At 41.6% G+C, this 24,452-nt stretch overlaps 1 protein-coding gene across 1 annotated transcript in view; it reads right to left on the bottom strand.

Moving 5' to 3' along the window:
• CDH13 (cadherin 13) overlaps nt 1–24,452 on the bottom strand; it is a 797,859-nt gene that overhangs the window by 20,035 nt on the left and 753,372 nt on the right. The window contains exons 12-13 of the mRNA XM_084644551.1: nt 7,382–7,615; nt 5,183–5,401 (exon numbers count right to left, since the gene is read on the bottom strand). Of these exons, the coding sequence (XP_084500677.1) occupies nt 5,183–5,401; nt 7,382–7,615 (453 nt within the window). The remainder of the gene's footprint in view (nt 1–5,182; nt 5,402–7,381; nt 7,616–24,452) is intronic.

Genomic DNA, 24,452 nt, shown 5'->3' with positions numbered 1-24,452 from the left:
AACAAATATTTCTATCAGGAGCAAAGTATCCCGAAAAACTAATAGTCTAGTGGTTAAAAGCTTGTTAGCGTTTATGTACACTGTCATTTGTTGTGAAATTAATAGTATTTAAAGTGTAATTTGTACAGGAAACTATGCTCCTTTTACTATCCACCCAACACCTGTGGAATGTGATCTACCAGACTGTCAATTTGTACATTGCCATAATGGGCTAATTCTTCTTCTTTTTTTAATCAGTAGGCCACTTTGTGGAGATCCTCTTAGTGGAAAGGCTGAGCGGTTTCAGTTAAAATGGTGAATAAGTCCATCATGAAATACAAAATGCTAAAAAATGTTTTGATCCCCTTCAGAATACCCCTCACATGGACTACATCAGCTCCCAAATTCAGATATTTTTACTGTGTGACATTAAAATGATAATTTTTTATCATTTTCCTTCTGCTGTAAATCTGACTAGCATACATGAGGGATACCTCCAATACAACTTATTTTGGTTTGGTGGGTAAATTAACATGCTGCATCTCTTTCCTGAAAGAAACAAATAGTTGACTGTAACTGAAAGGCCCTGCCTGGTCACCTGGCCAAATCAGAGCACTGAGAGACAATATGGTACCTTTAAAATGAGGCTTATGCGCATATGTGTCAATAGTGCACTCCTCCCTAGTCCTGCCTCCTTGTCCCAAGGCATTACTCTGTGTGACTGACATCCAACAGGCTTATTCCCCTTCTCTCTGGCTGGTAGCTGAGATCTATTTCTCTGATCAGCCCCTTCTCTTCACCCTACTGCCCGGAAGGAAACTCAGCTTCCTTTGTCCCACTCTCAATCAGCAATGCCCTTTTGACAGGCACCCTATTTCTGCTCTCCCTGATATCACAGGGCCACAAGGAGACAGGAATAGCCAGACTGGATCAGACCCATGGTTGATCTTGTCTAGTATCCTGTCTCTAGCAGAGGTCAGCACCAGATGCTTCAGAGGAAGGTGTAAGGACACTGCAAAAGGCAGATTAGGAATAATGTGCCCCAATTTTAGGTCTCAACCTGGTCTCTAATAGTTAGAGATTGGTTTAAGACCTGAAGCATGAAATTTAATATCCCTTCCAAAATTTGTTAGCATTAACTATTGTAATCCTGGATGTTCTCGTTATCCAGATAGGTGTCCAATCCCTCTTTAATCTTACTAAGTTCTTGGCCTCAATGACTTCCTGTGGCAATGAGTTCCAAAGATTAATTATGCATTGCACAAAGAAGTATTTTGTTTTATCACTTTTGAAATGCCACTTTTCCATTCCATGGAATGGCCTTTGTTCTTGTTTTATGAACAATACACAAACCAGCAATCCCTGCTTTCCTTTTCTTGCCCCAACCATATATCTACTTATCCCAGGCTTCTGGACAATTGTATATTTCTTAGCCTGCCATTACTGAATGTACTCAGCAGCAGCTGAATATGCTGAACTGTTTCCTTTTGCTTGTCTTGAAGTTTTAATCAGGTCCTTCTGTTCTGCAGTCATTTCATTCAGAAATCTGCCACATATCACTTCTCCTGTGACTTACAGAACAGGCATATTTTCCAAGTGTAGCTAATAATTGCCTTATTTAAAGATGTTTTGTACTGGCCAAAGATTCACACAGGGCATTTTTATGCTGAAAAGCTCTTTCATGGGATTATCCATCCTCACTCCAGATGTCAATTACAAAAATGAAAGATTTTGCCATGAACAGCAAAGTTCACCTGATTGAGGAATTTGCCTCCTAGGAATAAGAGCCTCATAAAACATAAGCACCAGGAGCAAAGTGAGCTACGTAAGGGGTTTTGCAAAAATTAAACCCATAACTTGACACTAGCAATGGGATATTTCATCTGTTCAATAAGCATTAAAGTTATCTGAGTTTTTATGGCACCATAATCTTTGATTACTCTGATAAATATTTGGACTACGCAAGACATTGTGATGGAACTAATGGTAGCTATAAAAAGAAAACCTACTTGTGGACATGAGTAGGAACCACCACTCTCCGCCCCGTCCCCCCCCTCCCCCCCCCATCGTCCCCCGGATATGACACCAGCACATTTTGCAAAAGTTCTGAGCCAGAGCCAAACTCCTCAGCTACCTCCTGGGCTTCATTCTCTACTGCCTTGTGTGGTCATGCACACCTGTGGAAAGTGATTTTAAAATGCTACCCGTCTGATTTAACAATGGTTTTCAGCCACTTTGTGCAACTATTAACGACTGTATGAGACACAAGACACTGGAAAATCAGGGTCCCCTCTCTCCATAATGGATTGAATCAGATTGAGCATCACTGAATTTTAGGAAAAAGTCTAAATTTGGTCTGAACACTGGCTGTCAGGCCTGTATTTGCCTGAGTGTACTTAACCCTGTTTGCTGAATTCATGCTCACATTCACAACTGTAGATAAAATCACCTAAATCTGGAACAAGGTGGTCTTTCCACATGTGTTTCCCAATACAGCTGGTGTTTCCCTGGCTTTTAATCAGTTGCCAAGACAAAAGAATGGAATATCTTTTCCTACCCAAACAAACCACACCTGCAAATCATAAACACATACATTATTTGTGCGGCTGTTTTGCAAAATTAGAGAAGAGGATCTATTTATAAATTTGACCCTTTATATTTTTTTGACAGGCAGCTTTTAAAAACAAACAAACAGGCTAGTATTTATGGGCTTGCTTGTGGCTTTTATGCCACAAGCCCACGTACGATGTGGTGCAGAGCTGCACCACGCCAGGAAGAGAGCCAGAGAGAGAGTGTGTCTTAGGTGGGTACTGTCTATCCAGAGCTGCACCTTGCATATAATGATGGAGCAATATGCTCCCTCCTCAGTATGCTGGCCTTGTTCTATGCCTTGGTATCGAGTAGTGGCAGGACCAAGCACCTACCATCTCCTACCCCTTCTCATTATATTGCTCCTTAGTGAGTGTTGGGCTGGGCGAGAAAGAACCAGCAGTCCCTGTCTTTCCCAGAATGCCAGGACTGTCAATGTGAATGGTTCTTTTGCAGCCACATAATGAGGGGGAATCTCACTGCACAATCCTTCTGTTCCTGTGCGCATGGGCTGTTCTCACAATCTGGGCCTATATATGGCTCACATTTTAACTAGTTACAGTAGCTGGGAAATGTACTCTGTGATGATCTGGATCCAAAAGGTAGAATGTTCCATTAGATAAACCTACTTCCCGTGATTCATTCCAAGGAAAAATGTGTTGACTTCTTAACCTGCTAGATAACAACCAGGTGGGTGCATTCAAAACCAAAACACTTAACCAAAAGATATTAAAACAATGCAACCCCTTCCTGTAATCACATCCTGTACAGACAAACCAACAAGAGTAAAGTTTCAGAAGGAATACTGAAAGCTCATCTAGAAATGCAAGGAGGTTCTCATAATGGGCCTGACTTATGCCTGGTATAATGCCATTAACTTCCATGTAGTTGCATCAGAAATGAATCTGAACCAATGAGCTGCATATTAATATACACAAATATGATTTTTAATGTCCTGCAGAATAGTTCTAGCAAACTAATAACTACTTAGGGCTGAATTCAGGGTGCAGGGTAACTGCACTGACGCAAGTACAGTCACTTCAGATGTCACCCAATGGAATCAAAAACAGGAATTTGCACTTAGCATTTGTACAGCTCTTTATCTTCAAAGAGCTTCACAAACATCAGCTAATTCTAAACTTCCCACAATGACTTTTATGCCAACCTTTGGGGATAAAAGTCATATATTCAAATAAAAAAGAAACTAATATGATGTATACTATATAACTCAAGCAGCCCCAAAATCCGATATGTGCAAAACTCTGCTATTCAGGCCTTTATCTCAGCATAATATCATATTGTACTTTACCCAGATTTCTAAGCCCTTTGGCAGTGCTGAGGTGTTAAATCCACCTATACAAAACCATGCATACATATGGTGACTGTACAAATTTTTTGGGACAAATAGTTTATTTGTCAAAAAAATGCAATTTTGGGTTGACCAAAACTATTTGTGAATTTGGGTTGCATTTGTCAAATAGTTTTGGCCCCAAATCCTCCCCCAGATTTTTTTTTAATTCAAAATGTTTTGTTACTACATGCTCAAACTGAAACATTTTGACCTTTCATTTCGAAGTGATGGTTTGGTTTTCAGAAATTTCGCCCGATTTATGTAAACAAAACAGAAAAAGCTAACACACCCCCAAAACCAAAACAAAAAAATGGGTGGGGAGAGGGTTTGGATTGACCAAAATATTTTGTATGACCTGAAATGAATTGAGGGGAGAAAGGGAAATGGAAATGAAAACTTCCATTTCAGGTCGATATGAAATTAATTTTATTTCCAGATTTTTTCGGCTCAACCACTGAACCGAAAAATTAATTATTTTCTCAGCTCTGCCCAAGACCATTAGAGCAAGCCAAGGGCAGAGCCAGCATTAGAACTCGGAAGTCCTTGTCCCCCCAGTCACATCACCTTTCAAGCATTAGTTTTGACTCTTAACCCTCCAAAATTAAATTGTACATTCGTAAGGTTTTTTTTTTTTTAGAAACGCCTACTCGGAAGCATCAAAGAGAGACAATCTATTGAAAGTTATCCCAAGACATCAACTCCTGTTCTCTCTTTTGACTTGCAGTTCTCCAGACTATCATCTTAGATGTCTATACATTTAGATTCTTGAATGAATTCCCTGTGTACGGTTGCTTACGCACTTTATACGGGGGAATAGATTGGAGCAGACATGACTCATTTTCATAGTGACCCACAACAGCTGTGGTTACAAGAACACGTTTAATCTCCTGTTTCTGTTTTTGAATTGAATTCAGGCAGGGAGAGACGAAGGAAAATGAGTCACAAATGTGTTACTACTGCCCATGCTTCTAAGTTTATAATATCTCAGCTTTGATTTTCTTTGATTCTCCTTAAAACTCTTCCTGTATTTGCAATCACCTGGCATTTTCTACCCTTTTTCTGCCTACAGAATTTTTTTTCCCCATTCACATAGATATTTTCTCAAAATATTCAGATGTCACACTGTGGACTTTTAGATCACTATACAAATTAACTTCTGCTCCCGTGGGTAGGTTTTCTTATGAAGAAACACAAAAGATTCACTTCCAAGAACTTAGATAAATAATGCTTCACTGTTACTACTTGGAGTTTAGGAAAACTTACAAAATAAACTGAAGAGTGAAAAGAGAAGGATTAGGATCATGCTGATATGAAGGGCATCGGCTGCACTGCAGTCCATTTTGGATTTCTTGCAGGAACACACTTGTACTTTCAGTTCGGTATTGTTAGTCAGAGGTGGTTTTCCGGAATCTGTCACCAAGATTGGGATGTTGTAATTGGCCTTCTTCAGGTTTTGAAGCAGGCTGACCTGGGCATGAGTGTCTGCAAAGAATAAGGAGGTAACAATTAGGCAGCCACGGGGGGGGGGAGGGGGGGGAGGGAAGGGGGGGGGAGAGATGTGGGAATAAAAAGGCACCAGTATGCCACACCACACATGCCACATGAAAATCTAGGGGGAAATGAGAGCACTCTACATAACTAGGCTGGAAGGATTTGTTGGTAAACGTCCAATTCTCAAACCCACAAAAAATTATTTCCATCAACAGTAATCAAAATTCACAGATAGGCGCAGTAAGAAAGTGCTTCTTGAGAATTTATGAGTTTAATATAAGGATATTTACTTTTTACATTTTGACAGGTGATGTGTTTTAACTATTATAAAAAGCTTTATTTACTTTTCTAATCTCAACATCTATTGTCATTAAATAACCTTTGTCTGACACCCCCTGCCCCTTAATTTTGTGGAACTGTGAACATTTAAATAGATAAAAGTAAAAAAAAGTGCTTAAAACTAAACATGACATTATCAGTCAAAATTCTAAAAAAATAGAAATGGAATTCTTCCAAGCCTATATATAACTGATTACAAAATGGTATTCAATCAACAACTCGGTCATAGGAATTCTTCCTCTTTGGCAGGAATGTAATTTCCCCCGGCTCTTTCTGCAATCCCATAAAAAAAATGGATTTTCAAGAGTTTATTTAGTTTAAAACTATGATTTGTCCGGCTGAAACAGGATGTGGGGCTGTTGTAACTTATCAGTACTCTATGTGACCTGGTTTGTGGCACAGTTACTGTATGGCTATATTGAATCATTGGGATGTTTCCTGTAAGCATATGTTGGTTGAGTTTTAATAGCAAGGCTGTTAGGAAGCAAGCAGGAAGACCACACAACGGCTCCAGATAAACAACCTGATAACACATCAGCAGGCATGAAGAGACAATGACTGAACCATTAGTTGTGAAGATACTGTTTGCAGGCTCCACCCAAGTTACAGGACTTGTTTTGTCAGTGCTGGAAGCCAATAGTCCAAAAGGATTTTAAAAGGCAGTTGAGAGGTAGGGGCAGTTGTCAGGGAGCTGTTCCTGGAGAACAGATAGCCACAGACAACCCGCTAGGAGATCTGAAGAAGCTAGGCCTTCTCCCAGGGGGATGGTAAGCCTTGGGTAAGACAGACATACATGTAGACCTCTTATTGTTTTAAAATCCTTTTTCTCTTATGTTACACTTTGTTCCAGCTATATTAACCACTGACCACAGGCTCCCGAAGGGCGGAACCACAGGTATCCAAGCCCGTTGGGACCTGCTGGAGGTAAGGCTGAGACTTGGTGTAAGAGTGGGAGAATTGCGGGATTCCACCCTGGAAAGATAAGGGCACAAAGCCTACCACCTGCTGAGCTTCATTCAGACAGGCCAGAGAAGGGGTCAGAGGAGCAGCTAGTCTGTAACCATGAAGGCCTACTACCTAAAATAATAGCACTTAAGGAGCTCAGAGGAGCACACAGGGAGGTCAATGGGGGGATTCCCTCATCCTACTTAACTGATTTTCTAGAAAGAAGCTATGGGGAAGTAGACAGTAGGCAGGTCCATGGCTCTGTATGTCCTAAGCAGTAGCCAAAGGAATTGCTCATTGGTATGCGGGGGAGTATGCCGAAACCTCTTATGGTGTACTGACCCCAAGGCAATTGGGCTCAGAGTGCTCCCCACCGGGGTGGAGATGGGCAGGAGGGAAAAGGAATGGCCCCATGCCACCCATCACAATGGGTTGTGCATTAAGAGTCACTGCAGTTTGTCATTCTGGGCTTTGGATCAGGCCTTAAAGGCACAATCTACTCATAAGTGATCTGTTCTAATCATCCAAAGCGCATAGGAGTACATGAGTGATAGTACACCTATCACATTATTATGCTCCTTGATCTCAGATAGAACTTATAGGAAGAAGGTTCAGAAGGGCAGTTAGGGAGAGGGAGAGACAGTCCGAAAGAATGAAGGTATAAGAAAAACAAATTAAAAGACTTACTGTTGATCTTGGCGATTTTCCACACTTTATCTGGGCCAGACTGTTTATTCAGTTCAAACTTGAATGGATCCGTGTTAGGGTGAAGGTCCTTATCCGATGCCCCCAAGATCACAACCCTGAGATCTTTTGCGTCATCACAGACTTTTGCCAATGTTGGATAAATGGTAGGGGCATTGTCATTGACATCTTCCAGAGTTATCTGTAAAGTTCCCGTGCCGGATGCAGGAGGGTTGCCTATGTGACAAACAAGCAAGTATTTATAAGCTTGAACTTTCGTAATGCACGCTAGCCTCTAACAGGCACCCCTGGATGCTCACAAAAGGAGATCAGCGTCATTGACACAGTGCCCACTGCTTACCATCACAGGATGACCTTTGCCATTTTTTTTTAAACTCAAGGGTTACTTTTGCAAAGTTTTGATTTAGACACTATATTTTCCAAAATCCAGTAAGTGTGATTCTCTACAGTAAAGAGAGTAAATCTAAGCAAACCTCTGTTCAGGACGACTCTGTGTAGTACAAAGTGGGGTCAAAATTATATTAGAGTCCAAGTCTAAGTCTAGGGAGCAGCTTGCTGTACGCAAAGTGAGCTGTAGCTCATGAAAGCTTATGCTTAAATAAATTGGTTAGTCTCTAAGGTGCCACAAGTCCTCCTTTTCTTTTTACAAACACACAGTAAGAGATAGTCCCTGCCCCAGAGAGAGTAGACTCTAAATAAACACGACCCTTAAAGAATGAGAGGAGAAATGGAGTCATAGAAAAGTAATCTGCCCAAGGTCACACAATAGGTCAGTGCTTAAGGTGGGAATAGCACCGAGGTCTCCTGAAACCCTGGTTACTGGACGACTTTGGTTAATTTAGTGGAGCTTAAATCTGCCAGATTGAGAGTTTGTGAGAATGAGCTCTTTTATTTGTCCAGAGATGTACAGAATGAGCAATGGCAGTTCAAACTTCCACAAATTATCTGCATGAGCCTTGACCTAGAGGAATCAACTTTAGGGGTGACAGTGTTGTTTATTCAACATACCACCAGTACAAGCTTTAGCCTCTATTCTGTGACTGATGTACCACCTATGGTGATGGAAGCGTTTGAAATGTAGACATCTGCTCACAGGGATCAGGACTGAGCCAACCACCTCATTTTACAGAGGTCAATGAAAAGCTGACAGATGATAATATGTTTCAGTCACTACTGATTGTGTGCCAAAGCTGAACCAGAGACTTACTGTCCTGGTTAAAAGTTCAGTATCTCCATGATAGCTTTTGCCATCCAGTTCTCCATGATAGCTGGCCACAAAGGTTTTTAAAAGTACATCTCTTCTTTCATAGGCTGTTATACCTAATAATAATTTCCCAATCTAAAGGAAACACTTCTTGAGAGCCAGGTTTTCTTATTCATATCATAAATCTACCATCCCCTTAGTAGCAAAAATCTGAGATTCCTAAAGTCCATTCATCTCAGAACTCTCTGAATATAAAAAGGAAGCAAGGGGGTATGTTTAGCCTCTGAACTGCTAGTGTGGTTCAGCAGGAAAAGTGGTACTCTAATGTATAATTAATCTGCATACAATAACTCAATGAACTTGGGAATCACTGATAGATTGTGACACTGCATTCTAAGGAAGAAAGTATTCACCCCATGGTCTGGATCTGACAGAACTGTAACTGTAACATAATGTGATTAGTCGTTATAATGACAAATGTTACTAATAGTGACACTTCATCTGTTTCAGACACATACATGCATAACAAAGGCAGAATTTTCATAGTTCCCTTCGGTTGCTTTTCCTCACTCTTTTTGTCATGATGAGGGTTAGGGCTGAGTTCTTTTTAATTAAAAAGAAATTATTTTTCACTTTTTATTGGACTAATTGAATTTGCAGAAATATTCCAATACATTTTTTGTTCTTGATATATTATTAAGTAAAGTCATATGGCAGAATGGATGAAAAGACATTTGAGTATTTGAAAGATGATCGTAAAAGTCAGGCTTTCATGCACTTAATTAAACTGCTGTCTTTAATTTTGAATGCATTATTTCCACACTGGACTGATAATGTCTTGTGCATTGCCCTGCTTATCTTCCTCTGAAGTCAGTAATATTAAAATCTTCTTTTTGAAATTAAGAACCCAACAGCATTATGACTATACTGTTAATTGTTGAATGCAGATATGGCTACATTTGCTCCGCTTTGCTAGTTCTTCACTTTCTTCCTATGGCTTATGGACCAATCAACAATACACACAAAAAGAGAAAAAGAAAATTGCTTCTGTCCATTTCAATGATTTATTCTCAGACTGTTTTACTTGTAACTACTGTGACAAAATGTTTTGTTGATTTATAAAGACTTTCGAAAGAAGAATAGGCAAATGTCAAGGTCATAAATTGAAGCTTGTTAACAAGCATGCCATAAAAATGCAACAAAAAGCAAGTCAAAGTAAAATGGCTACAACACATCCATTGGAATTTTTATAAATTTTATAAATTTGATACTATTATGCCTTGGAAATAAGAAACATTCAAAACCCCATGATCTTTATTTGGCAATGAATTTGAACTAAAAGTCTCTCACTTGCATATTTTAATTCTAAAATAAGCCTTCCCTCAATCTATATTGTAAAATGTTGTAGCTAGAGGAAGAATTAATGCATTAAACAGATTATAAAAGGACAGTCCTACAAACCGTGGGGCAAGATTTGAAAAACTCAGCTTCCATTTAGGCACCTCAATGAAGTAGCTTGTCCCACTGGGTGCTGAAAGCTTTGAACCTTTAGGTGCCTGATTGGGAGCTGTTGACCACAGAGATTTTTGGACAATCCTGCTCTGAATCACGCTAGCTATATAACTGAACGTAATGGCACTATTCCATAAGTAATGGCTACTACTGTGTGTAAGAATTTGTGGATCGGGCTACAAAAGTTAGTTTAATTGTTTATGAAAGTGAAGAGAATAGCTATCAGATAGGGACATTACTATTATAAGGCCAAATCTTGAAGCCCTCATGAGTGATCTTCAATGAGACTAAAGATTATCCAAATTGAGTAAGGTTTGTGGGACTGGACCCTTCATTGGTAATAATATAAAGGTTTAGGCGAATATCAGATCATGCAGCAATGGGAAGTGTACGATGTACGTTAGAACCAATAATGTCTTCATATCCTAATATTAGTTTACATTAGAACATTCTGACAGCAGGTGTCACTGAGGCAATAGCTACTGCTGTTGTGAGATGCACCAGTCAGGAAATGGAATAGGTTGGGTAGTTATGTATCATACCTTGAGGAGGTAGATAATATAATGTATGACTAGGCCCCCTGCCTGAGAGCCTACAATGAAAGGGGCCATTACAATAAGCAAATAGTGTAAAAAGGTATTCTTAGCGAAAATAAGTGATTTGAAAATGAACAGTCAGGGAACATGTTTTTTGGACCTGTTTTTTGCTCTATCTTGCTACTGTATTCTAACTTAATACCATGCAGTATCATTTTAGTGCTTCTAGTCTAAAGCTGATTTTTAAAAAAAGTTATATTCAGCTACAGAAACCTTTTAGGTTAAAACTCAGCAAATAAGAGTTTAGGTTTTAAACATGTAGGCATGAATTTGGAATCTGGTTTCCCATTTTAAAGCCAGTCAAGTAGTTGGATACCTACCAGACATCAGGTATGCCTGATACAAAATTATGGACATAGAATGGGAAGACATTTTTAATATCAGGTCATATATAAAATGGCACATTCACGCCCAGCCACTATCTTCAGATTGCTGGATGGCTGACCAATGTATTAATAGGAATGCAGAGTATTTTTTAAAAAGTTATTTTAGGGAAAACCTGGTCTCTGATTGGCTGAAGTACACAATAGCTCAGCTCACAAAACCATTGTGATGGCAGCAGGGAATAAATAACGATATTGTCAGCAACCGTCACTCAACTGTGCCAACATCCATCAAAAATAATAAATCTACATAAACAATTTTCTCTAATTAGAATGATGTTATTGTAATGCACCATTGTCACATGATCAGCGTCCCCTGCTTGGAAGACAAATGTTTTGGCTTGGCTTCAGTATTTACGTAGCTGGAGGGGATCATTATCCCACGATGAGATTCTATTCTTTTCATGGAATCATTTAAAGGGATACTGACAGAATAGAAATCTTATCACAAAATAAAATTCCTTTACTATCAATAAACCAAAAGGATTTTAAAATTCCAGGGTATTTTTTCACACTTCTGCCTTTATTTTACTTGGGTTCATTTGGTGTGAAGCCAGCAAGACAGTTTCAGTTTCTTGTTGTTTGCGTTCTCTGGTTCTCGTGCAGAAATGCAATGCTGCTGTTTCTGGGCTTCCAGCATGGCAGGGCTATGCTCAGATCAGTAAGTGCAGATGTTTGCTTGAAATGTCATAAAAATGAATAAAAACATTTTGACTCTGATTTGGATTTGGATTCTGTTATCCTCACGCTTATTCACTTTAAAAAAACAACAACAAAGCCTAAGTCTGGGACCTAAGCACACTATATGGGATTTTCAAAAGTGCCTAAGACAGTTAGAAGCCCATCTCCCACTTAAAGCCCTGGTCTACACTAGGACTTTAGGTCGAATTTAGCAGCGTTAAATCGATGTAAACCTGCACCCGTCCACACAATGAAGCCCTTTATTTCGACTTAAAGGGCTCTTAAAATCAATTTCCTTACTCCACCCCTGACAAGTGGATTAGCGCTTAAATCGACGTTGCCGGCTCGAATTTGGGGTACTGTGGACACAATTCAATGGTATTGGCCTCCGGGAGCTATCCCAGAGTGCTCCATTATGACCGCTCTGGACAGCACTCTCAACTCAGATGCACTGGCCAGGTAGACAGGAAAAGAACCGCGAACTTTTGAATCTCATTTCCTGTTTGGCCAGCGTGGCAAGCTGCAGGTGACCATGCAGAGCTCATCAGCACAGGTGACTATGATGGAGTCCCAGAATCGCAAAAGAGCTCCAGCATGGACCGAACAGGAGGTATGGGATCTGATCGCTGTTTGGGGAGAGGAATCCGTGCTATCAGAACTCCGTTCCAGTTTTCAAAATGCCAAAACCTTTGTGAAAATCTCCCAGGGCATGAAGGATAGAGGCCATAACAGGGACCCGAAGCAGTGCCGCGTGAAACTGAAGGAGCTGAGGCAAGCCTACCAGAAAACCAGAGAGGCGAACGGCCGCTCTGGGTCAGAGCCCCAAACATGCCGCTTCTATGATGAGCTGTATGCCATTTTAGGGGGTTCAGCCACCACTACCCCAGCCATGTTGTTTGACTCCTTCAATGGAGATGGAGGCAATACGGAAGCAGGTTTTGGGGACGAAGAAGATGATGATGAGGAGGAGGTTGTAGATATCTCACAGCAAGCAAGCGGAGAAACCGGTTTTCCCGACAGCCAGGAACTGTTTCTCACCCTGGACCTGGAGCCAGTACCCCCCGAACCCACCCAAGGCTGCCTCCTGGACCCAGCAGGCGGAGAAGGGACCTCTGGTGAGTGTACCTTTTAAAATACTATACATGGTTTAAAAGCAAGCATGTGAAAGGATTACTTTGCCCTGGCATTTGCGGTTCTCCTAGATGTAGTCCTAAAGCCTTTGCAAAAGGTTTCTGGGGAGGGCAGCCTTATTGCGTCCTTCATGGTAGGACACTTTACCACTCCAGGCCAGTAACACGTACTCGGGAATCATTGTAGAACAAAGCATTGCAGTGTATGTTTGCTGGCATTCAAACAACATCCGTTCTTTATCTCTCTGTGTTATCCTCAGGAGAGTGAGATATAATTCATGGTCACCTGGTTGAAATAGAGTGCTTTTCTTCAGGGGACACTCAGAGGAGCCCATTCCTGCTGGGCTGTTTGCCTGTGGCTAAACAGAAATGTTCCCCGCTGTTAGCCACAGGGAGGGGGGATGGTTGAGGGGGTAGTCAAGCGGTGGGAGGAGGCAAAATGCAACCTTGTAACGAAAGCACATGTGCTATGTATGTAATGTTAACAGCAAGGTTTACCCTGAAAGAGTGTAGCCACTGTTTTATAAAATGTGTCTTTTTAAATACCGCTGTCCCTTTTTTTTTCTCCACCAGCTGCATGCGTTTCAATGATCACAGGATCTTCTCCTTCCCAGAGGCTAGTGAAGCTTAGAAAGAAAAAAAAACGCACTCGCGATGAAATGTTCTCCGAGCTCATGCTGTCCTCACACACTGACAGAGCACAGACGAATGCGTGGAGGCAAATAATGTCAGATTGCACGAAAGCACAAAATGACCGGGAGGAGAGGTGGCGGGCTGAAGAGAGTAAGTGACGGGCTGAAGAGAGTAAGTGGCGGGCTGAAGACAGGGCTGAAGCTCAAATGTGGCGGCAGCGTGATGAGAGGAGGCAGGATTCAATGCTGAGGCTGCTGCAGGACCAAACCATTATGCTCCAGTGTATGGTTGAGCTGCAGCAAAGGCAGCTGGAGCACAGACTGCCACTGCAGCCCCTCTGTAACCAACCGCCCTCCTCCCCAAGTTCCATAGCCTCCACACCCAGACGCTCAAGAACGTGGTGGGGGGGGCCTCCGGCCAACCAGCCACTCCACCACAGAGGATTGCCCAAAAAAAAGAAGGCTGTCATTCAATAAATTTTAAAGTTGTAAACTTTTAAAGTGCTGTGCTTAAAGTGCTCTGTGGCATTTTCCTTCCCTCCTCCACCACCCCTCCTTGGCTACCTTGGTAGTCATCCCCCTATTTGTGTGATGAATGAATAAAGAATGCATGAATGTGAAGCAACAATGACTTTATTGTCTCTGCAAGCGGTGATTGAAGGGAGGAGGGGCGGGTGGTTAGCTTACAGGGAAGTAGAGTGAACCAAGGGGCGGGGGGTTTCATCAAGGAGAAACAAACAGAACTTTCACACCGTAGCCTGGCCAGTCATGAAACTGGTTTTCAAAGCTTCTCTGATGCGTACTGCGCCCACCTGTGCTCTTCTAACCGCCCTGGTGTCTGGCTGCGCGTAACCAGCAGCCAGGCGATTTGCCTCAACCTCCCACCCTGCCATAAACGTCTCCCTCTTACTCTCACAGATATTGTGGAGCACACAGCAAGCAGTAATAACAGTGGGAATATTGGGTTGGCTGAGGTCTAAGCGAGTCAGTAAACTGCGCCAGCGCGCCTTTAAACGTCCAAATGCACATTCTACCACCATTCTGCACTTGCTCAGCCTGTAGTTGAACAGCTCCTGACTACTGTCCAGGCTGCCTGTGTACGGCTTCATGAGACATGGCATTAAGGGGTAGGCTGGGTCCCCAAGGATACATATAGGCATTTCAACATCCCCAACAGTTATTTTCTGGTCTGGGAATAAAGTCCCTTCCTGCAGCTTTTGAAACAGACCAGAGTTCCTGAAGATGCGAGCATCATGCACCTTTCCCGGCCATCCCACGTTGATGTTGGTGAAACGTCCCTTGTGATCCACCAGAGCTTGCAGCACTATCGAAAAGTACCCCTTGCGGTTTATGTACTCGGCGGCTTGGTGCTCCGGTGCCAAGATAGGGATATGGGTTCCGTCTATAGCCCCACCACAGTTGGGAATCCCATTGCAGCAAAGCCATCCACTATGACCTGCACATTTCCCAGGGTCAGTACCCTTGATATCAGCAGATCTTTGATTGCGTGGGCTACTTGCATCACAGCAGCCCCCACAGTAGATTTGCCCACTCCAAATTGATTCCCAACTGACCGGTAGCTGTCTGGCGTTGCAAGCTTCCACAGGGCTATCGCCACTCGCTTCTCAACTGTGAGGGCTGCTCTCATCTTGGTATTCATGCGCCTCAGGGCAGGGGAAAGCAAGTCACAAAGTTCCATGAAAGTGCCCTTACGCATGCGAAAGTTTTGCAGCCACTGGGAATCGTCCCAGACCTGCAACACTATGCGGTCCCACCAGTCTGTGCTTGTTTCCCGAGCCCAGAATCGGCGTTCCACAGCATGAACCTGCCCCATTAGCACCATGATGCATGCATTGGCAGGGCCCATGCTTTCAGAGAAATCTGTGTCCATGTCCTGATCACTCACGTGACCGCGCTGACGTCGCCTCCTCGCCCGGTATCGCTTTGCCAGGTTCTGGTGCTGCATATACTGCTGGATAATGCGTGTGGTGTTTAATGTGCTCCTAATTGCCAAAGTGAGCTGAGCGGCCTCCATGCTTGCCTTGGTATGGCGTTCGCACAGAAAAAAGGCGCGGAACGATTGTCTGCCGTTGCTCTGACGGAGGGAGGGGCGACTGACGACACGGCTTACAGGGTTGGCTTCAGGGAGCTAAAATCAACAAAGGGGGTGCCTGTACATCAAGGAGTATTTCAGGCAGGACTTCACGGAGGGTTCCAATAAGAAATGGTGCACCTAAGTTATCGTTCTTATTGGAACAAGGAGGTTAGCCTGGCCTCTGTTTGATACATGGCTAGATTTACCTCGCTGCACCTTCTCTGTGAGTGACTGCAGTGTGACCTAGAGGAATGAGTCCCCTAGACAGGGTAGGAGGCAAATGAGTACAAAACAAATCTGGTCTATTTCTTGTTTTGACCCACTCCATCTATCTTTTACATCTTTGGCTGGCAGCAGACGGTGCAGAAGGACTGCATGCAATCCACATCTCATGGCTGCTCGGCAGAAGATGGTACAGTACGACTGCTAGCCATCCTCATCTCTTGCCTGCCTGGCAGAAGATGGTACAATACGACTACTAGCAATCCTCATCTCTTGCCTGCCTGGCAGAAGATGGTACAGTACGACTGCTAGCAGTCCGTATCGCCTGCCCGCTTACCATAAGACGGTTCAATAGGACTGACTGCAGGACTAAAGAGAATGACCTGGTCAAGTCACTCCAAATTTAGTCCCTGCGCCCATGTCTGCCCAGGCGCTCCCAGCCGACGTGGCCAGGAGCACCTCGGACATGACGATGACGGCTACCAGTCGTACTGTACCGTCTGCTACCACAAGGCAAGGGGTTGCTGCTACTGTGTAGCAATGCCGTACCGCGTCTGCCAGCACCCAGGAGACATAGGGTGACGGTTACCTGAGCGGGCTCCATGCTTGCCGTGGTATGGCGTCTGCACAGGTAACTCAGGAAAAAAGGTGCAAAACGATTGTCTGCCCTTGCTTTCATGGAGGGAGGGAGGGAACGGGGGCCTGACGATATGTACCCAGAACCACCCGCGACAATGTTTTAGCCCCATCAGGCATTGGGATCTCAACCCAGAATTCCAATTGGCAGCGGAGACTGCGGGAACTGTGGGATAGCTACCCACAGTGCAACGCTCTGGAAGTTGACTCTAGCCTCGGTACTGTGGAAGCGCTCCGCCGAGTTAATGCACTTAATGCACTTAGAGCATTTTCTGTGGGGACACACACACTCGAATATATAAAACCGATTTCTAAAAAACCGACTTCTATAAATTTGACCTTTTTCCATAGTGTAGACATACCCAAAGTCAACGAGAGTGAAATACCTAATTCCCTAAGGAACTCTAGCCCAGACCCTCGAAGATATTTAGACATCTTTGAGCATCTGGACCCCTATGTCTGTATGAGAGCTAGGGCTGATTTATGGTTCTATATACTAAGTGTAATGGCTGCCATTACCAGAGGGTTACATAAGCATGTGAAATTCTGTTTCTTATAGTTTCAACTTCAAACCTTGTGACATTGTCTGAGTTTGTTTTGAATTTTGGGGTTTGTTTCAAGCAGAGACTAAAAGAAACCCCAAGGAACATACTACTGTGTGTCTGTGCTAAGCCTGTAGTTTTTAGGTCTCTGAAAGTGTTTGCACCAATGGCTGGAGGTGGACCAACCCTGCAGGTATGACAGAACCTATAAAGACTTGATTGCACGAAGACTTTCCCATTAAAATACTTCATAATACTTTACTCTCTTTCTTTCAGGCATCCCTTCCCCATCAATTGATAAGCCCTGGGACAAGCCCAAGGCAGCTGAGAGCTGCAGAGAAAAGTTTCCAGATGTGCAAATAACCCCCGAGTATGTCTGCCAAAGTTTCACAAGCATATCCAGAGCTTTGTAAATAAACAAATTTGAAATTTAAACTTAACGCAAAGTTGGAGTAAGCGTGAAGTTCAACTTGCATCTCTTATAGGCTGGGCTCTCTGGCTGGACTAAATCTCCCATGAGGAACACAGTCTCCCCTTTCACCAGGTGGCATGGTTCATCATGAGAGTCACTTGTTTGTAGTGCATCATGGGAGATATAGCTCAGACAGGGATCCTGGCCCAAATGGGAGAATGGGAGCCTCAGGTACCCGAACTACAAATCCCATGAGGCAATGTACCACTATAGGAAAATCCAGCTTAATCTTGTACAGACTTGAAATGAAACACTTCAGAATCAATTTTTTTCAGAACTTTTTACTCCAAGAAAAATTAAAATATTTCATTTTTTGTCCCAATTCGGGATGAAAACAAATGTTGAAATTTCAGAATATCCCATAGTTTGGAAATTCCAATATTTACTCAGCTCCAGTGTAACCAAATGAGACAAAAGCCAGGAAATTCAAAGTTATGGCTGAGAATGTGTTCTTTGCTAATTTGATATTGTCAGCTTAACTTTGACCTTGCTGAGTTTTGACAGTTTTTAACACACTTTGAATGCAATTTAAATGCACTTTTTCTTGTTTGGAATTAGGCATTTACACAATGTTTTTAACTAGAGGATTTCAAAGCACTTTACTAAACTAACCAAACCAGTTTGGACAAAATAAGAACCTTTGCTCAGTTAACAAAGTGAATCAAACACAAACATTATTTTTTGTATTTCTGAAAACCAATGGGGGAAAAATAGAAAGAAAGAAAGAAACTAAATACATTTTATGTCATGCTGTATGGGCATTGGGCCAGATCCCAAGTGGTGTAACCATCAGTGCGATTGATATACAGGATATGGCCCAGAGAGTCTATATGTTAGACAATAGTATTGGGAATTAAAAGTGGAAAGATTTAAAAAATTAAATAAAAGGGAGATATGTATATTTATCAATACTTGATATCACATGAGAGGAGCAAGTTGTGTGGTGAAGACATCGGTACAATGCAAAAGGTATTTGACCATGTTACCATAGGCTTTGAAAGTTGGATGCAGCTGTAAATAATATAATTTGTTTAGTGGGATAGCTGAGGAACAAAGAACAGATAAACAAGACATAATCAATTTAAGAGGAAAATACGAGACACACAAATCAGAAAATGTTAAGACTGGGAGACAAGTTAATTAATGAGACTGCATATTTTTGCTTAGATTTAAAAACTTGTGATATTAAAGCACCAAATATATAAAATCTTCATTATTAGAGACATACGTTTTATAGTCTACATTTTTGTCATTATAGGTATGGAACATTTTTCTAAGTCCCTTCAAAAACAATTTATCAGTGACAATTAGAATAAAAGAGAACTTTACTGCTGAATTATATTTCAAGCCCATCTCAGACCTGTGCTCTGGAACTGCTTATCAAATTCACTGTCATAAACGTACAGCTAAGGGTAGCCTAGAATTCCTCCTTACCTGTAAGGGGTTAAGAAGGTCAAATAGCCTGGTTGGCACCTGACCAACAGGACCAATGGGGAAAGAAGATACTTTCAAATCTTGGGAAGGGGAAAGGTTTTGTTTGTGCTCTTTGCTTTGTGTGTGGGGGTTCTCTCTTGGGACTGAGAGGGGCCAGACAGAAATCCATCTTCTCCAACCCATCCCAATCCAAGTCTCCAATATTGCAATCCATATAGGGTACAGATGTGGGGACCTGCATGAAAGACCCATGAAAGCTTATTTCTACCAGCTTAGGTTAAAAACTCCCCAGGCACAAATTCTCCCTTGTACCTTGGGTTTAAGTAATGCTGCCACCACCAAGTGATTTCACAAAGAACCAGGGAAAAGGACCACTTGGAGTTCCTCTTCCCCCAGCAATCCCCCCCCAAGCCCTTACACCCCCTTTCCTGGGCAGGCTTGAGAATAGTATCCTAACCAACTGGTTACAAAATGATTAAAGACCCAAAACCCTGTGTCTTGGAACAATGGAAAAATCAGTCAGGTTCTTAAAAGAAGGATTTTATTAAAAAGAAAGAAAGGTAAAGATCATCTCTGTAAAATCAGAATGGAAAATACTTTACAGGGTATTCAGACTCAAAACACAGAGGATTCCCCTCTGGGGAAAACCTTAAAGTTACAGAAAAAAGGAATAAACCTCCCTCCTAGCACAGGGAAAATTCACAAGCAAAACAAAAGATAAACTGTTTTACCTATACTGGTTGCAATATTGGAGACTGGGATTGGGATGAGTTGGAGAAGAAGGATTTCTGTCTGGCCCCTCTCAGTCCCAAGAGAGAACCCCCACACAAAACAAAGAGCACAAACAAAACCTTCCCCCTTCCCAAGATTTGAAAGTATCTTCTTTCCCCATTGGTCCTGTTGGTCAGGTGCCAACCACGTTATTTGAGCTTCTTAACCCCTTACAGGTAAGGAGGAATTCTAGGCTTCTCTTAGCTGTATGTTTATGACATTCCCAAAGAAACTTCAGCCACTTTGGAGGATCTGACTATTATACAGGTCTCTAAGCCATAGTGTTGCCTGAAGCCAGAACCATATCAGGAACAACAGAGCAGAAAGAGTCTCACATCACACTGACATTACAAATGGTAGAAAGACTTGTGAAGTTATTTCTTTTGATTGCATTATGTTTACAGGCCTATCAAGTGAATCCATTAGCTATGTCCTTTTGTGCCACCATGCAGAAATTACAAAGCCATTTAATTCTTAGGACAAAATTCTCTCCTCCTATTGCAATCAGTGAGAGCTATTAACATGCATCTGAGGGCAGAATCTGGCCTTTAAACACAGATTTTCTTTCAAGCCAACAGGCTTAATACTCAGCCACTCATTTAAGTTTCACCAACAATGATTTCTTTCTCAGAAATTAGAGTATTTCTATCACTTCCTTTAAAAAGTCTTTTTCACCCATAGTTTGCATTAAACTGTCAACACAAGGCCAAATTCTGGACTCGGTTGCACTAATTTAATGCAGCTATAATTCTACTTAAGTCAACAGTTGTACTGATGTAAAACCAAAGTTTTGTACATCCCCAAGTGTTTGTTCACTTATAATAGTAAGAATTAACATTCTTCACATGTAAGCAGTAAAAACTGTAGTGATTTTGAAGTCAATAATTCTCAAGACAATTAACTTTCCATCACCCTGTCACGAATAAAGTTACTAAAAGCTGAAGTATACCTCTTTAAACACCTATGGATGAGATTCTTATCTCAGTTATACCAGCGTAACTGAAGGCAGTAGGGTTACTTGGATTTACACCCAAGTAACTCAGGCATGGTCTACACTGGGGAGTGGGGAAGGGAAGATCGATCTAAGTTATGCAACTTCAGCTATGTGAATAACATAGCTGAAGTTGACCTACTTATATCTACTCACCACAGTGTGTTCACTACAGTGAGTTGACTGCTGACGCTCCCCTGTCGACTCTACCTGCGCCTCTCGCTCCGATGGAGTACTGGAGTCCACGGGAGAGCACTCGGCGGTTGATTAGATGCAATAAATTGACTAGACGCGATAAATCAACCCCCGCTGGATCTATCGCTGCCTGCTGATCCGGCAGGTAGTATAGACATACCCCAAGAGTACAAGATAAGCCTGAGTTGGGCTCTTTGACTTTGGGCTTTGACTTGGACTTTTCACCAACTCACTTGTGTATTCTTAGCTTCCACTTTGCCTGAAAGGGAGGGTTTTGGAAGGGCTTACAAGCACCACAATATAAGCTCCCTGGATTGCTTTAATATATTCCTCTTGTTGCACTTAATATTTTCAAGAAGGGAAGAGAACAGAAGAATGAAAGAAACACTTCAAAGGTCCCAGAAGTGTTCGGTGTGAGCCAGGCAGTCACACAGTGTAACCTTTGGATGGGCTAAGTAGCACATTCTCTCTGAAAAGAGGATACTGCAAATTCTGTTTTTGAAAATAACATTTGAAAACCTGCTGTAGGACTAAATGACTTTGAAAGTTTACGGCAAACATTCTAACTTTCCTCTTGTTGCAAAATTCTTTACCAGCCTCTCTCATCAATATTCGGCTAAACCCTGCACAATACGAACAAGAGATTCTCTGCAAGCTGTTTCTCTAAACAAGAAATGTGTGCAGGTCAGGTGGTTTGGCACTGACCTACCTGATCTGCAGGCACGAATCCAGTTCACGGGCAAATTCTGTTATTGCCATATGCGGGCTCATATCTACAAATAACCCACTGAAGCCAAGAGGACTTTCTGAGAAGCAACTCTTCACAAATAAAGGTATCAAATCTGGCCACACTGGAAAATCTGGCCCATAAATGCAATCCTCTGTCATTTTGCAAAGAATAGCTCCCAAGGTCTCAATGAACAAGAATTCATTTTTTGTTTTTTTGTTACATTTCTCTGGTACACAGATATATTCTTTCATGATATATGGAAATAAACAGCCCATAAAAGTTATAATCCTTTATTCATTCCAATATTCTAAGCAGATCATATTTTTGAGTAATTATATTTCAGAAGAGCAAAGCTCTGTCAGCATATCAAGTTGCTACTGACATATGCATCCGTCTTAAATATTGTTTTCAGCAATTTAATTTCTTTTTCTAATCACCAGTCCATGGTGACAAATTTAAATAATATTTTGTGTGCAATTTATATTTTATTGAAATTTAAAATGGCAAGAAAAGGACAAGTATTAAATTTATTTTCTCTTCTCAATTAATACAGCAATTAAGATAAGAGGTGTAAAACTGGCTTAATTGGGTTGCCATAGCAACTAATAGTCTTATTTCTTCCAAAATAACATGTTTTAGGTGGAATCAATTGGTGGTAATTTAATTATATACATCATGAAGCAAGAAGACAGATTAAGATACATGTAAAGAGAAATTTTAATTGCAAATTGTCATGCATCCCTTTGTTACTCCAGTTTTTCCTCTCTTCTGGGTGCTGTCTGTTTCTGTTCATCATCAGACACAATACTGAATAATCATTTTTCTTTTTAATGAATGAGAATATTGGCCCTCTGCATGTATTTTGGGGTTCATTCAATCTGGCCACTGTAAACACTGAAAAGGTTGTAATTGGAACCTTCTTCATCATTTCTGATTGATTTTAGTTTGGAATGTTCCATGGAGAAATCGAAACTGTGCCATTCAGCTCACCTGTATATACATAGAATCACAGAAATGTAGGGCTGGAAGGGATGTCAAAAGGTCATCAACTTCAGTCCCAAGCATTGAGGCAGGACTTAGATCATCTCTGACAGGTGTTTGTCCAACCTGTTCTTAAAAACCTCCATTGATGGAGATTTCACAACCTCCCTTGGAAGCCTATTCCAGAGTTTAACTACCCTTATAATTAAGGAGCTTTTCCTAATATCTAACTTAAATCTCCCTTGCTGCAGATTACTTCTTGTCCTACTTTCAGTGGACACAGAGAACAATTGATCACCATCCGCTTTATAAGAGCCCTTCACAGATCTGAAGACTGTTCTCAGGTCTACCCTCAGTTTTCTTTTCTCAAGAGAACACATGCCCAGCTTTTTAAACCTTTCCTCACAGGTCAGGGTTTCTAAACCATTCATCATTTTTGTTGCTTTCCTCTGGACTCTCCCCAATTTATCCATATCTTGCCTAAAGTGTGGTGCCCAGAGTTGGACACAGTACTCCAGCTGATGCCCCATCAGTGCTAAGTCGAATGGGACAATTACCTCATGTGTTTTACATATGACACTCTGGTTAATACACCCCAGAATTATATTAGCTAGTTTCACAACTGCATCACGTTATTGACTCATTTCCCATTTGCAACCCACGAGAGCCCCTAGGACCCTTTCAGTGGTACTACCACCTAGCTATTTATTCACGGCTTTGCAGCTGTGCATTTGATTTTTCCTTCCTAAGCACAGTACCTTGCACTTAGTTGTATTGAATTTCATCTTGTTGATTTTAGATCAATTCTCCAATTTGTTAAGGTCATTTTGAATTCTAATCCTGTCCTCCAAAGTGCTTGCAATCCATCCAAGCATATTCTCCACTCCATTATCCAAGTCATTAATGAAAATATTGAATAGTACTGGACCCAAGCCTGACCTCTGCGGGACCCCACTAGACACACCCTCTCAGTATGACAGTGAACTACTGATAATAACTCTTTGAATATGGCCTTTCAACCAGCTGTGCACCTTACAGCAGTTTCATCTAGACCACATTTCCCTAATTTTCTCATGAGAATGTCACGGTGGGACTGCATCTAAAGTCTTAATAAAATCAAGAAATGTTTTGTTTACTGCTTCCCGCTATCCACGGCCAGTAATCCTGTCAAAGAAGAAAATTAGGTACACTTGGAATGATTTATTTTTGATAAATTGTTGCAGGCTATTCCTTATAACACTATTATCCTCTACAAATTGATTGTTCAATAATTTGTTCCAGTATCTTCCCAGGTATCAGATAATTCCCTGCTATAATTCCCTGGGTCCTCTTTGTTCCCCTTTTTAAAGATAGATACTATGTTTGCTCTTCTCCTGTCTTCTGGGACCTCATCAATCCTCCATGAGTTCTCAAAGATAATTGCTAATGGTTCTGCGATTGTTTCAACTAATTCCTTAAGTACCCAAGGATGAATTTTATCAGGCCTTTCCAACTTGAATACTTCTACATTATCTAAACATCCTTTAACCTGTTCTTTCCCCATTGTGTCTTGTATTCCTTTGTTAATATTAAATTGTGTTGAATATTTGGTCACCATTAACCTTTTTAGTGAAGACTGAAGGAAACAGGCATTAAATCTCAGCCATCTTGATGTCATCAGTTATTAGCTCTCCTTCCCCTCTAATTAGAGGACCCACATTTTCTTTGTCTTTCTCATCTCCTAATATATTTCTAGAACCACTAATTATTGCCCTTTATATCCCTGGCTAGATGTAGCTCACTTTGTGCCTTACCCTTTCTGGTTTTGTCCCGACATGCTTGTGCTCCTCTTTTGTGCTCCTCTTTC

This window comes from Lepidochelys olivacea, assembly GCF_965140295.1.
Source record: "Lepidochelys olivacea isolate rLepOli2 genome assembly, chromosome: 12".
Lineage (NCBI taxonomy): Eukaryota > Metazoa > Chordata > Testudines > Cheloniidae > Lepidochelys > Lepidochelys olivacea.
This window is presented reverse-complemented; position numbering and strand designations above follow the sequence as displayed.